This window comes from Corylus avellana, chromosome ca4 (assembly GCF_901000735.1).
Source record: "Corylus avellana chromosome ca4, CavTom2PMs-1.0".
Classification (NCBI taxonomy): Eukaryota; Viridiplantae; Streptophyta; class Magnoliopsida; order Fagales; family Betulaceae; genus Corylus; species Corylus avellana.
The window spans coordinates 7,835,767-7,856,108 of NC_081544.1; the positions used below are offsets into that span (position 1 = coordinate 7,835,767).

Sequence of the window (20,342 nt, forward strand, 5' to 3'; positions counted from 1 at the left end):
CTGATCACCATATACACAAGTGGGACTTTCTTTGATCAACTAGCGTATACAAATCGGTCTTTATCTACAACAGTGAGCTGAGCTTTATTTAGACATGCTTGTTTTTCAATTGAGAAAATGCGTCGCATGTACTCTTGACCTTCTTTATCTTTCAAAATCAATCAGGGAAAGGTAACCTGCTTGGCATTTTGTCACCAACCAAAGCTATTGATGAGTTGAAACCAATATCACTGAAACCACTAATGTCATATAATTATTCTTATATTTCTAGATAATGTTAAAAGAATATATATTTATTAACAAAACAAAGAATACAACACTCTCCAACAGAAATCCACAAGATCCTCCTATTCCAACAAAGCATCATTGATACAGACAACTCCTCATATGCCACAAACAACTCCCACCAAAAGAAAACAACATTTATACAGACACCAAAATCTAAATCTTCTGAGATCAAACACCCTGCAACATCCAAACCACTCAGCATTTGGACAAACTACATTTTCCAAATACCAACAGATATAAAAACCAACAATAGCAAGCTATTCAAGACAGCATACTACAACTAACAATTACTCAGCTAATACCAACAAAACAATAAAAGAATATATTGTTATAACACTAAATAGTTAAACCCAAGGACAGATCCATCTGTTTGGTAAATGTGTTGTTGTATTGAAACTAAAACTATTTGCTTAGGTAAATATGAGAGAGAGAGAGAGAGGGGATTTCGCCGGCTGGAAAGGGAGAGGGGAAGGTGAACTGGCCAGGGAGACGCTGGCAGAATGCAGAGGGAGAGAGAGAGAGAGAGAGATAGGGAGGGAGGTATTTTTCACCGGAAAGGGGGAGAGGGAAAGGCCCTATGTAACAGCCTTACTCCGCTTTGGGCCTCATCTCGCATGGTTTTGTTATAGAGTCTACCCAAAAAGCCTCATACCAACATACTCCTATATAAATAAGGACATCCTCTTTTCGACATCCATGGATCCCCTCCATTTCAAATGGAATGGAGAGGTCCAGGCAATGTGGGATGTCAGCCCATATTGTTTATTGTTGGGTTTAACCCGAAAGGCTTCATACCATTTAAAGAGAGCATGCTCCTATATAAGCACATCCTTTTTTCTACACCTAGGCAATGTGGGATACCACACCCAAAATATTAAAATTTAATTGGAGATATCCCTGGATTGAATTCTTAATATTCTAACTGCATATTATAAACAGAAAACCAGAAAAACAAAAATATTGTTGGAATGTTGCAAACAAAATCCTTAAGCTCTTTCTGTACTGGGTGGGATGAGGTTGTGAGAGTTCGTTTGAAGGATTGGAAAGGGAAAATTCTTTCTAGTTTGGTTTGCAAACTTGCTTTGGGTGCTACTGTTTATAATATTTGAAAACATAGGAACAATGTTAAGTTTGGCAATCAGAAGCCAATGACAAGATTTGTGACAATTAGGGTATTCCTTCGAGTTTCCTGACTTAGGGCTTCCTTTTGATTGGAGGTTGATTCTTGTTGGCTGTGGAGATTTGGCTTTTACTCATTTTGTGTTTTTGGTTGTTGTTTTTGTTAGCTTCTTTGTATTGGAGGTTGTTGATGTAAATGTTGTCTAAGTTGTTTTCATGCTGTTTGTGGAGGTCTGTTTCTTCACAGCTTCATTGTTTTTAGGTTGCAGTAGCAATATATATAGCAGAGTTTTCTGTCTATAGTTGGGAAAAAGTTGTTGTAAATTTGTTAGTTGCTAAGCAACTGTGCTTTAGGTTCCAGCTAGGTTTGTCTTGCTGGAGTGAGTTTTGTAATTCTTTGTGTGGAATGAAATTGTTATTCATCCAAAAAAAAAAAAGTTGCAAACTTACCCCAACTTGAGAGAAGTGTCGTTGTCTTGGCCTTGAGGAGGATCAGCTGAGCTGCAAATATTGGTGGTCGACTCAGATGAGTGACCTTGTTCAATTACATTTGTTAGAATGTTAAACTGCTTTTCCATCTGCTGAAAAGAGACATTTTCATAAATTGAGAAAGTAGTGAAACAAAGATAAAGAAAGAAATTCACAACCTGATACCTGCTTTAGTCTCTTGTTATCCTCCATCATTTGAGCTCCCTGCATTTCAAGGGATAGCAACTAACACAACTTACAACCTCAAAAAAAGCGAAGGTAGGGCCAACCTCAGGCACCTACAACACATCACAAGAGAACAAAACCAACAACATAGAAACCCAAATGGTAAAACATTTTTTAGAAAAACCCCAAGACATAAAAACGTTTCTGTTAGTGAGAAAAGGAGAAAATCCAATGCACATACAAAGACCTTGACAAAACGAAAACAAATTAGTTGTCTCCATCATTTTTATGAACTTGCATAAACATATTAATTTCTAGTTATCAAATACTTAGATCTAAAATTAAGTAATTGTGCACAACTACGCATTCAAGAATATCATCACCTAAGAAATAAAAGCATGAAGATGTTTTTACATTCTATATTTTTTGAAATTATAATAATTGCATGGAATGTCGTAAAAATTTTAAAGTTTGGCATATGACCTTCTGCTCAAGGGCACCGATCTTTTCTACAAATCTTTCATCCTGAAAAACGTAAAAACTTCTCTTGTTAAGAGACAAGTTCAGAAATTTCAATGCTCCAATAATATAATGCCAGAAAATTGAGACAACAAAGAGAGACAAACCTTTGTATTTGAAACGCGGCTCAAGCCTACTTTGAGAAGTTGCTCTAGTTTCTGTAGTTCTTCCATGTTCAATCCTTGGAGCTCTTCTCCCTTCATCTGCCTGTTTGGTGTAATCATTTATACATTAATTTAGTGTGGAACTTGCATGTCATTACTATAACAACTTGATATAGCAATGTCGTTACAATATACCTCAGTTCATGAGTCTTCTCGATGATTTCATTGCTTAACAAGGTGTACGCACTGTTGTCAAGCTAAAAGGCACAAAGAGTAGCCATTCATGAAGATTTTTAGTATATGATCTATCTGCAAGCACTTTTAATATAACAATTTTAATAGTTGCTTTGAATGGTGTCTCAGGGATCTAAACGGAGAAAGCCCCGGATACCCGGTTATATATATATATATATATATAAAACAATTGTTAAATTAAGTAGGCATTTCTTGTGTTCCATTAGAGATATTTAAGGATGTTGTATATGTTATATTTATTCCTTTCGGGTGGACAAACATAGTCATTTGTTTGTTTTGGGTCCATAATAGGATGTACCAATTTTGTGGACACATGATGAAGCCATTTACTCTCACCCTATATATAAGTGACGTTTGCCCATTAGGCTTCACTAGGTCATTATGTGAAAATTAGGATTGAGAGTAATAGTCTCTCTCCACATACAAAACACAGTCTTCTTCAGTCTTCTTCTATATGTTTGGATATCTACAAGAGATTGATGGAGGTAGATATTGAAAGCTTGTCATGAGAATATTGAAGGTATGACATTGTTAGATTTATTTACACATGCTATGGAGAAAGAACATATTTATAATTTATTTATTCTAACAGTATATATTTAAGGATGTTGTAAATGGTAGGGTCATCATTCTTTGATTGCTATATCAAGTAACTTGTTCTCAAAGTTGTTCCAGAAGGCGCATCTAGCTTTCATATTATGGCACAATTTCTTTTACATGTAAGTTTCAAGAAAATTTCAGATAACGGTTTAATAAACAATCCTGAATCATGTTTCCTTATGACAATGATACAGCTACCTGCATTAACATTTACGTACAAGTTAAGGAAATAAGGCTGAAAAGCATTGTAAATAAGGTAAACCCTTAAGTTTAAAGGTATAAATCAACTATTTGAAGAAACTTTTAAGGTTTTTATTTTTATTCATAATATAAAATCTCAAAAGAGGGTATATATTGTGGATAATGTGTTAATTTGTAGTTGCATTCAGTGTAATTAAAGGAAGCTAATTTTTTTGAAGCATCACACAAATATTTGTTATGCGCATGACGTAATTATCTTCTCTAAAGGGAAGATTCCTTGAGTTTAAAGGTATGTCTGGGATTACTTGTAGTATGATTGATACTGTTAAGGATCAATTACTAGGTATTTTGGGCTATGGCTTGAGTGGTGTAAAGGGGTATTGCTGTCAAACAAGGCTACATTTTGCGGAGGAAGACAAGTTTGGCGTTGAGGATGAACTTGTTAATCCTATTTGCGGGCCGTAAAGCAAGGAGGGAGTGTCCCATTGTGCGAAGCAACGCTAGCAGATGGGAGTTTGGGTTCAAACTTAACATACCAAAATTCCAAGGTTGTTTGCAACCTGAATAATTCTTGGCTTGGGTAGCCATTGTGGAGGAAGTCTTGGATTTCAAGGAAGTGCAAGATGATAGAAGAGTTCGTTTGGTGGCAACCAAATTTTGGGGAAGAGCCATTGTGTGGAGGAAACAATTGAAGCAAAGGACAATGCGATAAGAAAAAACAAAGATCAATACTAGGGAGAAACTATTGAAGCATATGAAGGCCACATTGTTGCCCCATAATTATGTGAGAACCATGTGCCAACAACTACAGAATCTCAGGCAAGGAACACGAATTGTGGATGATGACATGGTAGAGTTTTACAAGTTGGTGGCACGTTTAGATATGGAGAAGTTGGATGATCAATTGGTCTCAAGGTATATTAGATGTATGAGACAAGCAACGCTAGCAGATGGGAGTCCGGGTTCAAACTTAACTAGTTAATCATGCAATGACACCAAAATTCCAAGGTTGTTTGCAACCTAAAGAATTCTTGGATTGGGTTGCCGTTGTGGAGGAAGTCTTGGATTTCAAGGAAGTGCAAGATGATAGAAGAGTTCCTTTGGTGGCAACCAAATTTTGGGGAAGAGCCATTGCGTAGTGAAAACAATTGAAGGAAAGTACAATGCGATAAGGAAAAACAAAGATCAATAGTTGGGAGAAACTATTGAAGCATATGAAGGCCACATTGTTGTCCCATAATTATGTGAGAACCATGTGCCAACCACTTTAGAATCTTAGGCAAGGTGCACAAACTATGGATGATGACACTGCATAGTTCTACAAGTTGGTGGCCTATTTGGATATGGAGAAGTTGGTTGATCAATTGGTCTCAAGGTATATTAGATGTATGAGACAGCAATTTCAAGGTACCTTGAATTTTTTTGATCCCTCATATGTGTTTGAAGCTCATCAAAGGGCTTTAGATCTAGAGAAGACATTGTCTAGGAGACCATTTGGTTTAGTAGGAGGAAGCAATGGGGGTAATAATTGCCCTAATCCTACACCCCCTACACATGGTGCGGTTCTACCGCCTATGCAGACTATAGGGTAGTTGAACGCGCAACCTAACAAGGCGGCTTCGACTAGTGCCTTGCCATTTTGCTTTAAATGTGATGAACCGAGACATAGAATGGTAGATTGTAGAAAGGGTGACCAGTATGGTAAAAGGTTGTTCATTGAGTTCGGGGAGTCAATGGATGAAGCCTTGCTTGATATGGAACAAGGCCTTGAGTTTGATGTTGAAGAGGAGATTGAGGAGGAACCTCTACAGGGGGATGAGGGTACTTTATTGGTGGTGTGGAGGGCATGCTTTACACCTTGTAAGACTGAAGAGGAAGATTGGAGGCTTTTAAATCACTAGTTATCTTAACAGCTTAAGCTAATTGTAAATGGTAAATTTCATTATTTGATTAATAATTTCACACTCCCCCTCATGTGGGACAAGACAACACATGGACTATTTTAATTGAAGTGTGGATAAATTGTTGGGTCAAGGTTCAACTCAAGATCTTTGCTCTGATACTATGTAAATCATCAGTTATTCCAAAAGCTTAAGTTGATAGGAAATGATAAATTTAATTATTTGATTAATACTTTAACAGAGTTTTAAATCTTCCAATCTACTTGTACCAGGGGATTCGCTCGGGCAATTGTGAGAATATAGTGCTTGAGGAGGCTGTGCAAAAATTGGGGTTTGAAAACAAAAAAGCACCCTAGTCCTTATTGTTTGGTGTGGCTCAAGATAGGAAACAAGGCAACTATTCCTAAACATTGTTTAATATCATTTTCTATTGGTTCCAAATATTGGAATAAGGTTTGGTATGACTTGGTGGTCATGGATGCTTGTCATCTTTTATTAGGTAGACCATGACAATACAATAGAGCATTTATACATGATGGGAAGAACAACATGTGTAGCTTTACATTTGATAATGTTAAATTTGCATTCCTACCAAGCAAGGAGGTTGAGCCTAAACCCTTAATGGGTTTTTGGAGGATTTGTCGGAGGGTTTACCACCATTAAGAAACATACAACATCAAATTGACTTGGTGCCAAGTTCTAATCTTCCCAAACGCCCTCATTACCGCATGAGTCCTAAGGAGTTAGAGTTGAGGCATCAGGTTGAGGCCTTGTTCTTTAAAAGTCATATTGAGGAGAGTCTTAGCTCATGTGCTATGGCAGTTTTACTCACAACCAAGAAGGATGGGCCTTGGAGGATGTGTAGATAGCTGAGCCATCAACAAAATCACAGTAAGGTATAAGGTTTCTATTCCTCAGTTGGATGATTTTTTCGATCAATTGAGTGGTGCTTAGGTGTTTACCAAGCTGGACTTAAAGAACAAATATGATCAAATTTGGATTCAACCTAGTGATGAATGGAAGACAACATTATGATGCATGAGGGGTTGTATGAATGGTTGATAATGTTGTTCGGGTTGTTTAATGCCCAGAGCACATTTATGAAGGTGATGAATGAGATTTTCCGCATATTCATTGGTAGGTATGTCGTGGTATACTTTGATGAAATTATTATTTATAGTGATGACATTGATGTGAATCTTCAGCATTTGTGTCAGGTGCTCAATGGCCATTACCTAGTACATTGCATGAGGTGTGGAGTTTCCATGGGTTGGCGTTGTTTTATTGGCACTTCATTCATAACTTAACACTATCATGGCACCAATCACAGATTGCATGAAAACTGAAAAAAATCTCTTGGAATGATGAGGCAACTATAACATTTGAAGTAATCAAGGAGAAGTTGACCAATGTTCCTATTCTTACATAACTAGACTTTTCACCATTGTTTGAGTTGCATTGTGATGCTTCAAATGTTGGGATTGGAGTAGTTCTAAGTCAAGGTGGGAGGTCGGTGACTTATTTTAGTGAGAAGTTGAGTGGGTCAAAGATTAACTATAACACTTATGATGTGGAGTCCTAACACTTAAAGCTTTGGAGTTCCTACTTGGCATATAACTAGTTTATCTTGTACTCGAACCATGAAGCTTTGAAGAATCTTTAGAGCCAAGATAAGTTATTGTTCAGACATGCTAGTTAGGCAGCAGATATTCAACCATTCTCCTTTGTTATCAAGCATAAATTTGGCGCTTTGAATAAAGTTGTAGATACACTTAGCTGGAAGGCAACTTTGCTAACTACTATGAGGACTACGTACGTTACTTGGGTTTTACTTGTTTAAAGACTCTTTATCTATAGGCCTGTATTTTGGTCCAATTGTGAGTGATGTGGCAGCAGGACATCAGGATGATCATGTCCTACAAGATGGGTTTCTTTCAAAGGAAATCAGTTGTGTGTTCCATAGGGCAATCTTTGCTCGAAGATTATTCAAGAACTACATAATGAAGGCTACATGATATGACAAGACATTGAAATTAGTGGATCAATTTTATTGGCCTAGCATGTAGAAGGAGATAGCGAAGTTTGTGGAAGGATGCCAGATTTGCCAAGTGTCTAAGGGTACAACTGTACAACCACTAATGTTGGGTCATATATGCTACTTGCAATTTTGGATTAGACGTGAACTAACGTGAGCATGAATTTCGATTTTGGGTTGCCGAGGATACAATAAGGTAATGATTTTGTCTTTGTTGTGGTTAATCAGTTTTCCAAGATGTCCTAGTTTATTGCTTGCAAGAAGACTTTTGATGTGGTCAATGTGGCTCAATTATACTTTCAGACGTCTGTCGTCTTCATGGATTGCCATTGTCCATTGTTTTAATCGAGACACTCTAAGGCCCATCAAAGGGCTCTGCGTTTGGAGAAAACTTTGTCTTGAAGACCATTGAGTATAGTAGAATGGAATAGTAGAGGAAGAAGTTGCACGGACCCTACAACGACTAATTGCAACGTTGTTGCACCACCAGCACAGAATAGGGGGCAAGTGATTGTTCAACCTAATAGAGCGGCTTCAACTAATGCCCAACCACGTTGTTTTAAATATGGTGAGCTTGGACATAGGATGGTTGATTGTAGGAAAGGTGTCTACTATGGTAAATGGTTATTTATTGAATTTGAGTAGCCTATTGATGATAATTTGGTTGATACTAAACAAAGGCCTACTTATGATTTTAGGAAAGAATGTGAGGAGGTACTTGTCCAAGCAGATGAGAGTCCTTTGTTAGTTGTGAGAACAATGTGTTTTGTACCTTGCAAGTCTAAGAAGGATGACTAGCACCGCAATATTATCTTCTAGACTACTTGTACTATTGAGGGTAAGGTGTGCAGGTTTCTAGTTGACTTAGGGAGCTATGAGAATGTGATTTTTTAGGAGGCTATTCAGAAATTGGGGTTTGTAGACAGAAGCATCCTAGTCCCTATAGATTGACTTAGTTAAGAAAAAAATGACGTAATTGTCTCTAAACGTTGCTTAGTGCCTTTTCTATTGGGTCAAAATATAGGAATAGGGTATGATGTGAAGTGGTCACTATGGATGTGTGTAAGATGTTTGTTGGATGAGTTTGCTGGTATGTTTCCTATGGGGTTGCCACCTTTTAGGGATATACAACATCATATTGATTCGGTGTCTGGGTCTAGTTTGCCTAATCATCCAAATTACTGCAAGAGCCCTAAGGAACATGGTGTTAGGCGGAGGCCTTGTTGTCTAAAGACCATATTAGGGAGAGTCTGACTCTATGCTGTGTCAGCTTTGCTTACGCTAAATAACGATGGGTTATAGATGATGTGTATGGATACATATTTCTTATACCTTAGTTGGATGACTTCTTGGATTAGTTGTGTGGTGCCGTTGTGTTTACAAAGTTCCATTTGAAGATTGGGTTTCATCATATTCGTATCTGTCCAAGTAATAAGTAGAAAATGATGTTTAAGACTTGTGAGGGATTATATGAGTTGTTTGTAATGCCATTTGCCATTTAGGTTGTCTAACCCCCGTAGCACTTTCATGTGTGTAATGAACCAGATCTTTTGTCCATTCATTGTTAGGTTCATTGTGGTTTATTTTGATGATATTTTGATTTATAGTGCTCACATTGACGTGCATCTTTTGCATTTGTGAGAAATGGTCACAATCTTCTAAGTGGAAAAATTATTTGTTGCCAAAGCCAAGTGTTCGTTTATAACAGAATTTGTTTTGTTCTTGGGTTATGTGGTGTCATAAGGAGACATTGAATGGATAAGCCAATGGTGGCAGCTGTCAAGCGATCGTCATTATTGAGTTCCGTGCATAAGGTGCACAATTTTCATGGGTTGGTGTTTTTCTATCAACATGTCATTCCTAATTTCAGCACTATTATGGCGCCGATCACTAATTGTATGAAAGCTAGAAAGTTCTCGTGGACAGTTGAGGCGACATCGGGATTTGAGTTAATCAAGTAAAAGTTGACTGTCACTCTTGTACTTGCTTTACTAGATTTTTCTCAGACATTTGAGTAACATTTTCTGCTTACTTCCAAGGATAAAATTGGGGCTTTTCTTAGCTAGAGCAATAGTCATGTGGCTTATTTCAGTGAGAAATTATGTGGCTCTGAAAAAATTATAGTACCTATGACGTGGAGTTCTACGTAGTGGTCCAAGCCTTGAAGCATTGGAGTTCTTATTTGGCATATAATGAGTTCATCCTGTATTTAGATCATGAGGCTTTGAAACGCATACATTGTTAAGGTAAACTCTCATCTTGACATGCACTTTGGGTGGCATATATTCGGTAGTTATCCTTTGTTATCAAGGAAAAATATGACGCTTTGAACAAAGATGCAGACTTGCTTAGCAGGAAGGCATCTTTATTGGTCACTCTGCGAGCTAAGTTACTTGCGTTTGATTCATTCATAGTTTATCCATTGACCCATATTTTGGTCCTATTGTGAATGATATGGCAGCAAGACAACAAGATGATTATGTCATGCATGATGATTTTCTATTCAAGGGAAATTAGTTGTGTTCCAAAGGGTAGTCTTTGCTTGAAGATCATCCAAGAGTTGCACAATGAAAGCCATGTTGGACTTGACAAGACTCTGAAACTTGTGTCAAATTAGTATTATTGGCCTAGCATGAGGAAAAAGGTTGCTAGATTTGTTGATGAGTGTTAGATTTTGCAAGGTGTTGAAAGGTACTGCTTCTACTGTAGAATTGTACACTTTGCTTCCAATTCCTAATTAGCCTTGGACTAATGTGAGCATGAATTTTATTTTGGGGTTGCCAAGGACTTGGAGGGCTTATGGTATTAGAAGAGTGTATTAGGGTTAATATGTTATATGGGTATTTTGGTCTTTGTACTTTACGTTACATTATATGTATATGCAGTATGAGAGGAGAGAGGCTACGTGAAACATAGCCACTTCTTCATTTTCTCTACATGCAAACCCTAAACCCCTCTAACATGGCATCAGAGCCATAACAACTCTCATCCTCTTGACTGCATTTGATTATCAATACCCTATCCTTCACTATTTTTTTCTTCTTCTTTTCTTTTCTCTCTGATTTGTTCTACTAATTGTGGCATTCTGAAAATTGGGCTTCATGCCCATGAATGGGGATAGATGGCACCGATATCACTATCATCAGGGGTGTGATATCGTCGTCATTGTTGCCGTCAAGTTTCTCATCATCAGCCGTTGGGGTGTAACAGGCGGTATCGTGGCTGTTGGGGTGCATGTTCTTCCTTAAAGAATTTTTTTTTTTTTTTTTTAGTCAGGTGTATAGGTGTGGTCGTCGGCATTGTCTGTGGTGGTTGGTGATGTATAAGGTGACTAGCGAGTTGCAGTGGTCATTGTAGAAAAGTTTGCTTCGGTGGCATGTTGAGTTGTTGTTGAAAAGTTGATCTGTGGTTGTCGATTCCTTCTGTGGTTTCTGGTTTTGGTATTGCCGATGTGGCCTGCCTGTCTCCGGCAAAGGTTCTTGTTGAAAAAGTTGATTTGTGGTAGTGGATTGCTTCTGTGGCTCCTGGTTTTGGCATTGCTTGTGTGATCTGCTTGTCTTCGGCGAGTTTGATCTTTCTCCGGCGAAGCTCCGGCGATGGTTCCCTTTGTTTTTTCAACCGTATTTTTACTGGTTCCTCTCTCCTTATCATTATTTTGCTGATTTGTGTTGGTTTGAGATAGTTTTGCCCTTTTTTCCAGCATGGTTGCCTTGGGTTTCTCATTATTTTGAGTGGTTGTTAAGGTTACTTATTTGTTGTATTGTTGTGGTGGAGTCCTTGGCTTCTTTGTTGTTGAGATTATGGACACTAAACTTGAGACTCCCTTAGTTAATGCTCCAATGACTCATATGAAGCTCAATGGAAAGAATTATATTTATTGGGCATGGTCTGTTGAAGTTTTTCTGTAAGGTAACTGCTTGTTTACTCACTTGACCTCGGGTATGCTGACAAGCACTACTCCTAGCCATTGGAAACAAGAAGATAATCAAATTATCTCTCTTGTGTTTAACAGTATTGAGTCTCACATTGGATCCTCATGCATCTATTTCCCTATAACCAAGGATATTTGGGATCATCTCAGTCATATGTATTTTGGTACTTGAAATATCATGAGGTGTGTAAACAATATTTTGGGATTGAACAAGGTGCTTAGATTGTGGATGAGTACTACAATCAAGTTGTGGCGAACTTGTACCAACTGCTCTCGACAGACGTGCAGAAAATGGAAAAGCAACGTCAAGATGTGGATGTGGTTCAGTTTCTTCTTGGCCTGAAACCCGAGTTCGAGTCGGTTCATGTGCAGATTTTGGGTGGTTCTAACCTCCCCTAATTTACTTAGGTTTTTTCTCAGATTCAGCGTGCTACTATTTCTGATCATGGCTCTCAGTTGAGTTATGAGCGTATTGGTGAGCGCACTGCTTTTGTTAGTACCCGTGGCAGCTCAGGTAGTTATCGTGGCAGAAGTGGCGGTCGAGGTGTCTCGAGGCAGTGGTCGAACTGGTAGTCGTGAGCCTCACAAATGTACTCATTGTGGTCGTAATAATCATTCTGTGGATTTTGTAGGGATTTACACAGCAAACCATGTGGTTTTGCCAATAAGGCTTTTTCTATGGAGGATTCTTCCGCTATTTCTAGACCACCTGCTAGTTCAAGTCCTACTCCAGATTATGATCGCATCTCCATTCCGAAAGATGAGTATGCTTAGTTTTTGGCTCATAAGCGGGCCACTTCCACTTCCACTGCTACTTTTGCTCAGTCAGGTATTGCATCTCACTGTCTTTTATCTTCCACTCGCGACCCCTGGATTATTGATTCTGGCGCCAACGAACATATGACTGGTTCGTCTACTTCTCTCTTTGATTATCATCCTGTTGATAGACCCCACAATGTCACCCTAGTTAATGGTTCCCTCTCCACCATAGCCGGCTTTGGCCAAACACATCTAAGTCCAGATATTAAAGTGTTGTTTGTTCTACATGTTTTTAGTTTTCCTTTCAATTTATTATCCACTAGCAAAATTGCCAAAGCTCTTAATTGTTCTGTTAGTTTTTACCCTTCTTTGTGCATTTTTCAGGATCTCAAGATGCGAAAGATGATTGGTATAGGACATGAAGTTGGTGGCTTGTATTATCTGGATCTCGCACCCTCATTTCCCCCTTGTGCTTTACAGTCGTCAACCTCAGCTCTTCAATGGCACTGTCGTCTTGGTCATCCATCCCTTCCTATGTTGAAGCATCAATTCCCAAGTCTTAGTCATGAGTTGTCCGTGTCTTGGTAAGCACCATTGTGTTTCTATTTCGTCAAGAGTTGTTAGTCGGTTTCATATCCTTTTGAGTTAGTTCATTTTGATGTTTGGGGTCCTATGAATATCGCGTCCAATAAATTTCATTATTTTGTGACCTTTGTGGATGATTTTTCTTGTATGACTTGGTTATTTTCAATGAAAAATCGTTTAGAGTTATTTTCTTTCTTCCAAATTTTTCGTAATATGATTAAGACTAAATTTACTCAGAAAATCCATATTATACGTTCTGATGATACCAAAAAATACACATCTAGTTCTTTAGCCTATTATTTGTTTAATAAAGGCATTATCCAGCAAATATTGTGTGCTCACACTCCACAAGAAAATGTCGTGGTTGAATGCAAGAATCGTTATTTATTGGATGTTGCATGGTGTCTTTTATTTCATATGCATGTCCCCAAACATTCTTGGAGTGACGCTGTTTTCACTGTTTGTTATGTCATTAATCGGATGCCCTCCTCATTCTTAGATGGTGCTTCTCCTAGTTTTCTCTTATACTATTCTTCACCCCCGTTTGCCTTACCACTAAAGGTTTTTGGGTATGTTTGCTATGTTCATAATTGGGTCTTGGTAATGATAACTTCATACTCGATCTACTAAATGTGTATTCTTGGTTATTCCGCAACTCAGAAAGGATATCGTTGTTATAGTCGTGTTCTTCGCCGCTACTTTACTAGTGGTGATGTCACATTTGTTGAGTCTCTTTCCTATTTTCGTGTTGATGTGTCTTTCGACACGTCTACCCTTGAGCCCGGTGTGACGTCTGTTCCGCTGCCTGTTCCATATCTCTTTGAGTGTCGTGTTGCCTCCAAGCTCACTTGCTCCTCTCTAGGTTTATACACGTCGGTTGAGCCCATCAGCTCCTGCACCTCCACCATCTTCCTCCAGTCTTCGGATCCGCTGTCACCTTCATCTGATTCCTTGCCTATTGCCCTATGGAAAGGTACACGTTCTTGCACTACTAAACATCCTATCAGTCAGTTTGTATCCTCTAGTAATTGTATGTTGTCGTTCTGGCCATTTGCATTTTTCAGGAGCTTGTGACCATCTTGTTGGTAAAGGTTGGTTGGGGATTCCTTGATTTTGCCCTCTTGCCTTTTATTCTATGAGTTTTTTCCTGCCATTTTTTTTCCTACTAATTCATCAGAAAAAAAAAACAAAAGGTTTGAAATCTTTTCACCTTTAAAATATTTATTCACTTATCTTAAGAAACATGATAATGGTCATTCCATCCTAGTTAATATCAAAAGGGGCATTATTTACTCGCTAAAAAGTATATATTTAACCTGTAGCTCCAAAGATGGTTGGTCGATTTTGTCGAGTTTCATTGATTGCAGATTTTTCCTGTCAATTACCTGCGGCACACTTCAAACAAGAAATGAATAGTGATTCAGTTCCTTCCTTCTTTGTTTTTCTTAGAATAACATGAAAGTAGAGATGAAGAACTTCTAAGATATACTAAATTTTGTTAAAATTTAATATAATTAATTTTTCACATGAGAGATTTTTTTTTTTGGTCAAAGATAATAGATAAGAAACTTCAGGCTGGTGACTGAAGAAGTACATCTCATATTGACATATTTGTTGCTATTTCCAAGCTAACTGTTGTTAAGTATAATGCCTAAAAGCCAATTTCTTTTTGTATGACATTTTCAAATTATTAATAAAGTGGTTTATTTTATGAAATTTATTAGAAAATTAGGCATATCATTATGTACATGTGTGTGATATTTATGCACATGTATTCACTAATTTACGTACATTGAATATGGTTTATGTGTGTTAATGAGATTATCACATAGAAGATCTAAGTCATAATTCGTTGTGACATATACAACATTACTTATCAATCACTGGCGAGAGTATTTTAGGTAGGAGCTACTAAAATTAAATGTATATCAAATATACATGTTTACAACTCTCATTAAATACATTTTGAACTACTAGAAACTCTATTTTATGAAAACATATACTAATTGAACAAGATAATAAAAATGATGAGATTTGTAAAATCATGCATGTAAAAGACAAAGAATGAAATCACATGATACACCGGTACATGCGGGATAACGGCCAAGGGCTTACTAAAATTATAAGGGTTAGCCCCATGGACAAAAATATGTTTATTGGTTATGTTTGGTCTTCGATCCAATGGTTGTTTGTGACTGGTGCAACCATGTTTGTATAGTAGTTACAATGGACGAACATCATTAGCAGAGTGAGCCACCCGAAGTTAGACTTGGTCGGGCTACTAGTGTAATGACCCAAGGAAAAGCGCTAGCCACATCTGCGCTATTACCCCAAAAGGACTAGTCAATTTGGAGCTTCCCTAGAATTCATTATAAAGCCCAGTTTCACATAGGAACTAGGCAATGTGAGACTTAGCACCCATGACTATCTTTATAAACCACCCACTCTATGTGGGCTTTTTCTCATCTTCTCAATATGGGACTGAGGTGTTATAAACTCCCCCTCTTAAATTCTTGACGTTCTCATCAGGGCCACGTCATGCAGTGCTCCAGTACCATATGACTTGGCGTTACTAGGTGGCTCTGAAACTACTTGTAACGGCCCAGGAAAAAGCGCTAGCCACATTTACGCTATTACCCCAAAAGGGTCTAGTCAATTTTTTGCTTCCCTAGAATTCATTATAAAGCCCAGTTCACCTACTAACTAGGCAATGTGGGACTTACCACCTATGATTATTTTTATAAACGACCTACTTTATGTAGGCTTCTCATCTTCCCAATACAGGACAGGAGTGTTACAGCTAGTGAGCGGACGATATGATTATGATATACGAGGCACTGATATTGCATTATAGGTTCTGTTAGAAGAATGTATTAGGGTTTGAGGGCAATTTGGTCATTTATGTATTCTCTAAGCTTATATATAATATGTTTGAGGTAGGCTACGTATCTTTGAACAGCCTCCTCTTTTCTCTATACTTTATTCATAAAAACCTCTCAACATGGTATCAGAGCCTAGGGTTTATACCTTTTCCTGACATCTTGTTCTTCTCTCCCAAATCTTTTTCTTTCTTTTATTTTAATCGTTTTTTTTTTCCCCCCGGTTCTCTTCTTTTCTCCTCTCCCATTTATATTGCTACTGATCGAAGGTAGTTGAAGTGCTGGGCTTCAAGCCCGTGGTGGAAGATGGCGCTAGGTTCCCCATCGCCGATGGTATGAACCGCTGTCATCTCCGTGGGCCTTAAGTCGTCGTCGATGATTGGTTGGAGTCGTTGGTCGGTGCTGTCTGTGGTGATTACCACTCTCTGCGGTGGCCGGAGATTGTAGTTGGTTGTTTTTCCGGCACGATCTGGGCAAGGGTTGGTTGTCGCCGGCGTCTGGCAGTCTCCGGAGGTGTGTTTGTCGTCGTTGGTTGTTTTTCGGCACGATCTGGGTGTCGCCGGCACGGGTTGGTTGTCGTCGGCGAGGTCTGGCTGTCTCTGGCGCAGTTCCGGCGACGTCTAGCAGTCTCCGGCGTGGTTCCGGCGGTTTTCACAGACGAAGATTGGGTGTTTGGCTCCAGGTGCCTGCTGTCGCGTATTCGGGATAAGGATATCCCAACCTTAAACCGATATAAGGCTATCCGGTTTCTGGTTGCATCACCTAGAAGTGTCACCCTAGCTAATGGTTCCCTATCCAAAGTGGTCGGCTCAGGCACTACCCATCTCAGTCCTGACATTGAGTTGTTATCTGTTTTACATGTTCCTGGCTTTCCTTTTAATTTGTTATCTATTAGTCAAATCACAAAATCCCTTAACTGTTCAGTTAGTTTTTATCCTTCTCTATGCATTTTTCAGGATCTCAAGATGAGGAGGATGATTGGTATGGGGCATGAAGTTGATGGCCTATATTATCTCGATCTAGCACCTACAATTTCCTCTCATGCGTTGCAGTCGTCGGCCTCCGCTCTTCAGTGGCATTGTCGTCTTGGTCATCCTTCCCTTTCTACATTGAAGCATCAAGTTCCCAGTCTTCGTCATGAGACGTCTGTGCCTTGCGAAGCTTGTCAGCTTAGTAAGCATCATCGTGTCTCGTTTCCGTCCCGTGTTGTTAGTAGGGTTTCTAGTGCTTTTGAGTTAGTTCATTCTGATGTATGGGGTCCAATTAATATCGTAGCCAATAAATTCTACTATTTTGTGACCTTTGTGGATGATTTTTCCCGTATGACATGGTTATTTTTAATGAAAAATCGTTCAGAGTTATTTTCTATTTTCCAACTTTTTCGCAATATGATTAAGACTCAATTTGCTCAGAAAATCCGTATTTTGCGTTCGGATAATGCTAAAGAATATACATCTCATTCGTTTGCCTCTTATTTGTCTGATAAAGGCATTATCCATCAAACATCCTGTGCTCACACTCCACAACAAAATGGTGTGGCTGAACGCAAAATCATCATTTATTAGATATCGCACGTTGTCTCTTAATTCATATGCATGTTCCCAAACAATTTTGGAGTGATGCTGTCCTCACTGCTTGTTATTTAATTAATAGGATGTCTTCCTCGGTCTTAGATGGTACCTCTCCTCATTCCCTTTTATATCCTTCTTCATCCCTGTTGTCCTTGCCATTGAAGGTTTTTGGGTGTGTTTGCTATGTTCATAATTTGGGTCCCGGATTTGATAAGCTTGACCCTCGTGCTACTAAATGTGTCTTCCTTGGGTATTCCACAACCCAAAAGGGATACCATTGCTATAGTCCGGTTCTTCGACGCTACTTCACTAGTGCCGATGTCACATTTGTTGAGTCTCTCCCCTATTTTCCTGCTACTACCTCTTTGGGTGACTCTTCCCTTGAGCCTGATGTCGAGTCTCTTCCGCTGCCTGTTCCTCTTCTCTCTCTGCCGGTCTCTCCTTCTCCTCCGGTCTCGCTGCCTCACCGCCAACCTGCTCCACTCCAAGTTTATCAACGCCGACTTCGACCATCAGCTCCTGCACCATCATCATCATCCTTATCGTCTCTAGATCCGCTGCCTCCACATCCATCCGACCACTTGCCTATTGCCCTACGAAAAGGTACACGTTCTTGCACTACCCAACATCCTATTAGTCAGTTTGTCTCCACTAATTCTTTATCTCCTACACTTTCTTGCTTTATTTCCCATCTCTCTAGTGTTTCTATTTCTAAGACAGTGCAGGCTGCAATATCTGACTCTAGTTGGAGGCAAGCTATGGAATTGGAAATGAAGGCCTTGCATCACAATGGGACATGGGAGCTTGTTCCCTTACCACCTAATAAGAAACTGTGGGTTGCAAATGGGTCTACACAGTTAAGTTTCATCCTGATGGTTCGGTTGAAAGATTGAAAGCTCGGTTGGTTGCTAAGGGCTATACGCAAACGTATGGTATTGATTATGATGACACTTTTTCTCCTGTTGCCAAAATTTCATCTATTCGTATTCTTATTTCCATGGCTACTAATCTTGATTGGCCCTTGTTCCAATTGGATGTCAAAAATGCCTTTCTCCATGGGGATTTGAGTGAAGAAGTTTATATGGAGCAACCACCTGGGTTTGTCGCTCAGGGGGAGTCTCAGAGCTATGTCTGTAAATTAAGAAAGGCATTGTATGGTCTCAAGCAATCACCGCGGGCATGGTTTGGAAAGTTCTCTGAAGCGGTACTGAAGTTTGGTCTGCAGAGATGTCAGACAGATCATTCAGTATTCCACTTACATACTAGTGCTGGCTATATTCTCCTTGTGGTATATGTAGATGACATTGTCATTACTGGGGATGATTCAGGAGGCATTGCCCGATTAAAACAATTCCTACATGATCAATTTCATACAAAGGATTTGGGCAAACTTCGATATTTTCTAGGCATTGAAGTTGCTAGATCTCGAACAGGTATCAACTTGTCCCAGAGAAAGTATGCACTTGACTTATTAGAAGAGACAGGTCTTTTGGGTTCTCGACCAGTTGATGTTCCAATGGATCCAAATAAGAAATTACTAAAGGATGAAGGTGAATTATTTGAAGATCCCGGCAGATACCGTCGTCTAGTTGGGAAGTTGAACTATCTTACTATCACCAGACCAGATATTTCATATGCAGTTAGGGTTGTCAGTCAATTCTTGGAGGCTCCTCGGGTTTCACATTGGGAAGCTGTTACTCGGATTATTCGTTATGTAAAGAGACAACCTGGTCTAGGAATATTGTATAGACCAAATGAACATCTTAGGGTAGAAGGTTTTACTGATGCAGATTGGGCAGGTTCTCCTTCAGATAGACGGTCTACTACAGGGTATTGCACATTCTTTGGTGGTAATCTTGTAACTTGGAAGAGTAAGAAACAGACTGTGGTGGCACGATCTAGTGCTGAAGCAGAGTACAGGGCAATGGCTCATACGACTACTGAGCTGACATGGTTACAACATTTCCTTCAGGAGATCGGCTTCTCGACTACTACTCCTATCCCATTATCTTGTGATAACCAGGCTGCCATACATATTGCATCTAACCCGGTTTTTCATGAAAGGACTAAACACATTGAGGTTGATTGTCATTTCATCCAAGACAAGATACTCAATGGAAACATATCTACAGTATTTGTGAAGTCTGGAGACCAATTAGCTGATATGTTTACAAAGTCTTTATGTCGTAACCGGTTAGAGTTTATTTGTTCCAAGCTGGGCTTATATGATATATATGCTCCAGCTTGAGGGGGAGTGTTAGAAAGGGATAGAAAGGGTGTGTGACAAAGGGAAAAGGTGGTACTCAGAACCTGAAATCGGTTTTCCCAATCCAGCATTAGCCAATACCATATCCAGTTTCCCTCATAATAGGACCTCCGCCTCCCTCCTATTAGACCATGTAAAATGACCCCCCAGACTTCAAGTCATCGAAGCTCTGCTTCATTGATGCACTCATCGAGGGGAGTCCATCAACTCAATACATTTCCGAGACCCCCACCCTTGAATTCTGGTTTCTGATGGCATTAAATAACCTAGCAACCAAGGGCTGCCTCTGAAAAGGGAAGAACAGAGAATTAAATCAGCCCATAAACACCCTCTCCCTGGCAATTGTCCCCATAGATCACAGAGACAAAACAACTCCACGCTTTTCCTGCCTCTTGAACCCTGCAATGAATTGCCTGTTCATTCTCCTCGATCATGGAAACTCAAACAAAGGCCGGATCCCAACAAACCCTAATTCTACCATTGGGAGAACTGAGATGGTTACAAAAGGCCTCCCAACCCTCGAAATGTTCTGAAGAACTTTCTCCTTTCCCTATGGTCAAGCAGTTTCACTCCTTATTTACTGCTTTGACTTTGGTCTCTACCAGACCACAAAAGGAAAGCCTGTGCTCTCTTATCCAAAGCCTAACTTCGCTTTGTTTCATATGTTCCTTAGGA

General features: G+C 39.2%; 1 protein-coding gene across 1 annotated transcript; it reads right to left on the minus strand.

Annotated features, from left to right (window-relative positions):
- Positions 1 to 300: 300 nt before the first annotated feature.
- LOC132178529 (MADS-box protein JOINTLESS-like) lies at positions 301 to 14,343 on the minus strand. Its single transcript, XM_059590967.1, has 7 exons — positions 14,268 to 14,343; positions 2,880 to 2,941; positions 2,688 to 2,787; positions 2,545 to 2,586; positions 2,062 to 2,100; positions 1,858 to 1,988; positions 301 to 465 (listed from the first exon to the last, which is right to left on the minus strand). The coding sequence occupies exons 1-7, from the start codon at positions 14,307 to 14,309 to the stop codon at positions 384 to 386; spliced, it is 498 nt and encodes a 165-aa protein (XP_059446950.1). The 5' UTR covers positions 14,310 to 14,343; the 3' UTR covers positions 301 to 383.
- Positions 14,344 to 20,342: the final 5,999 nt, after the last annotated feature.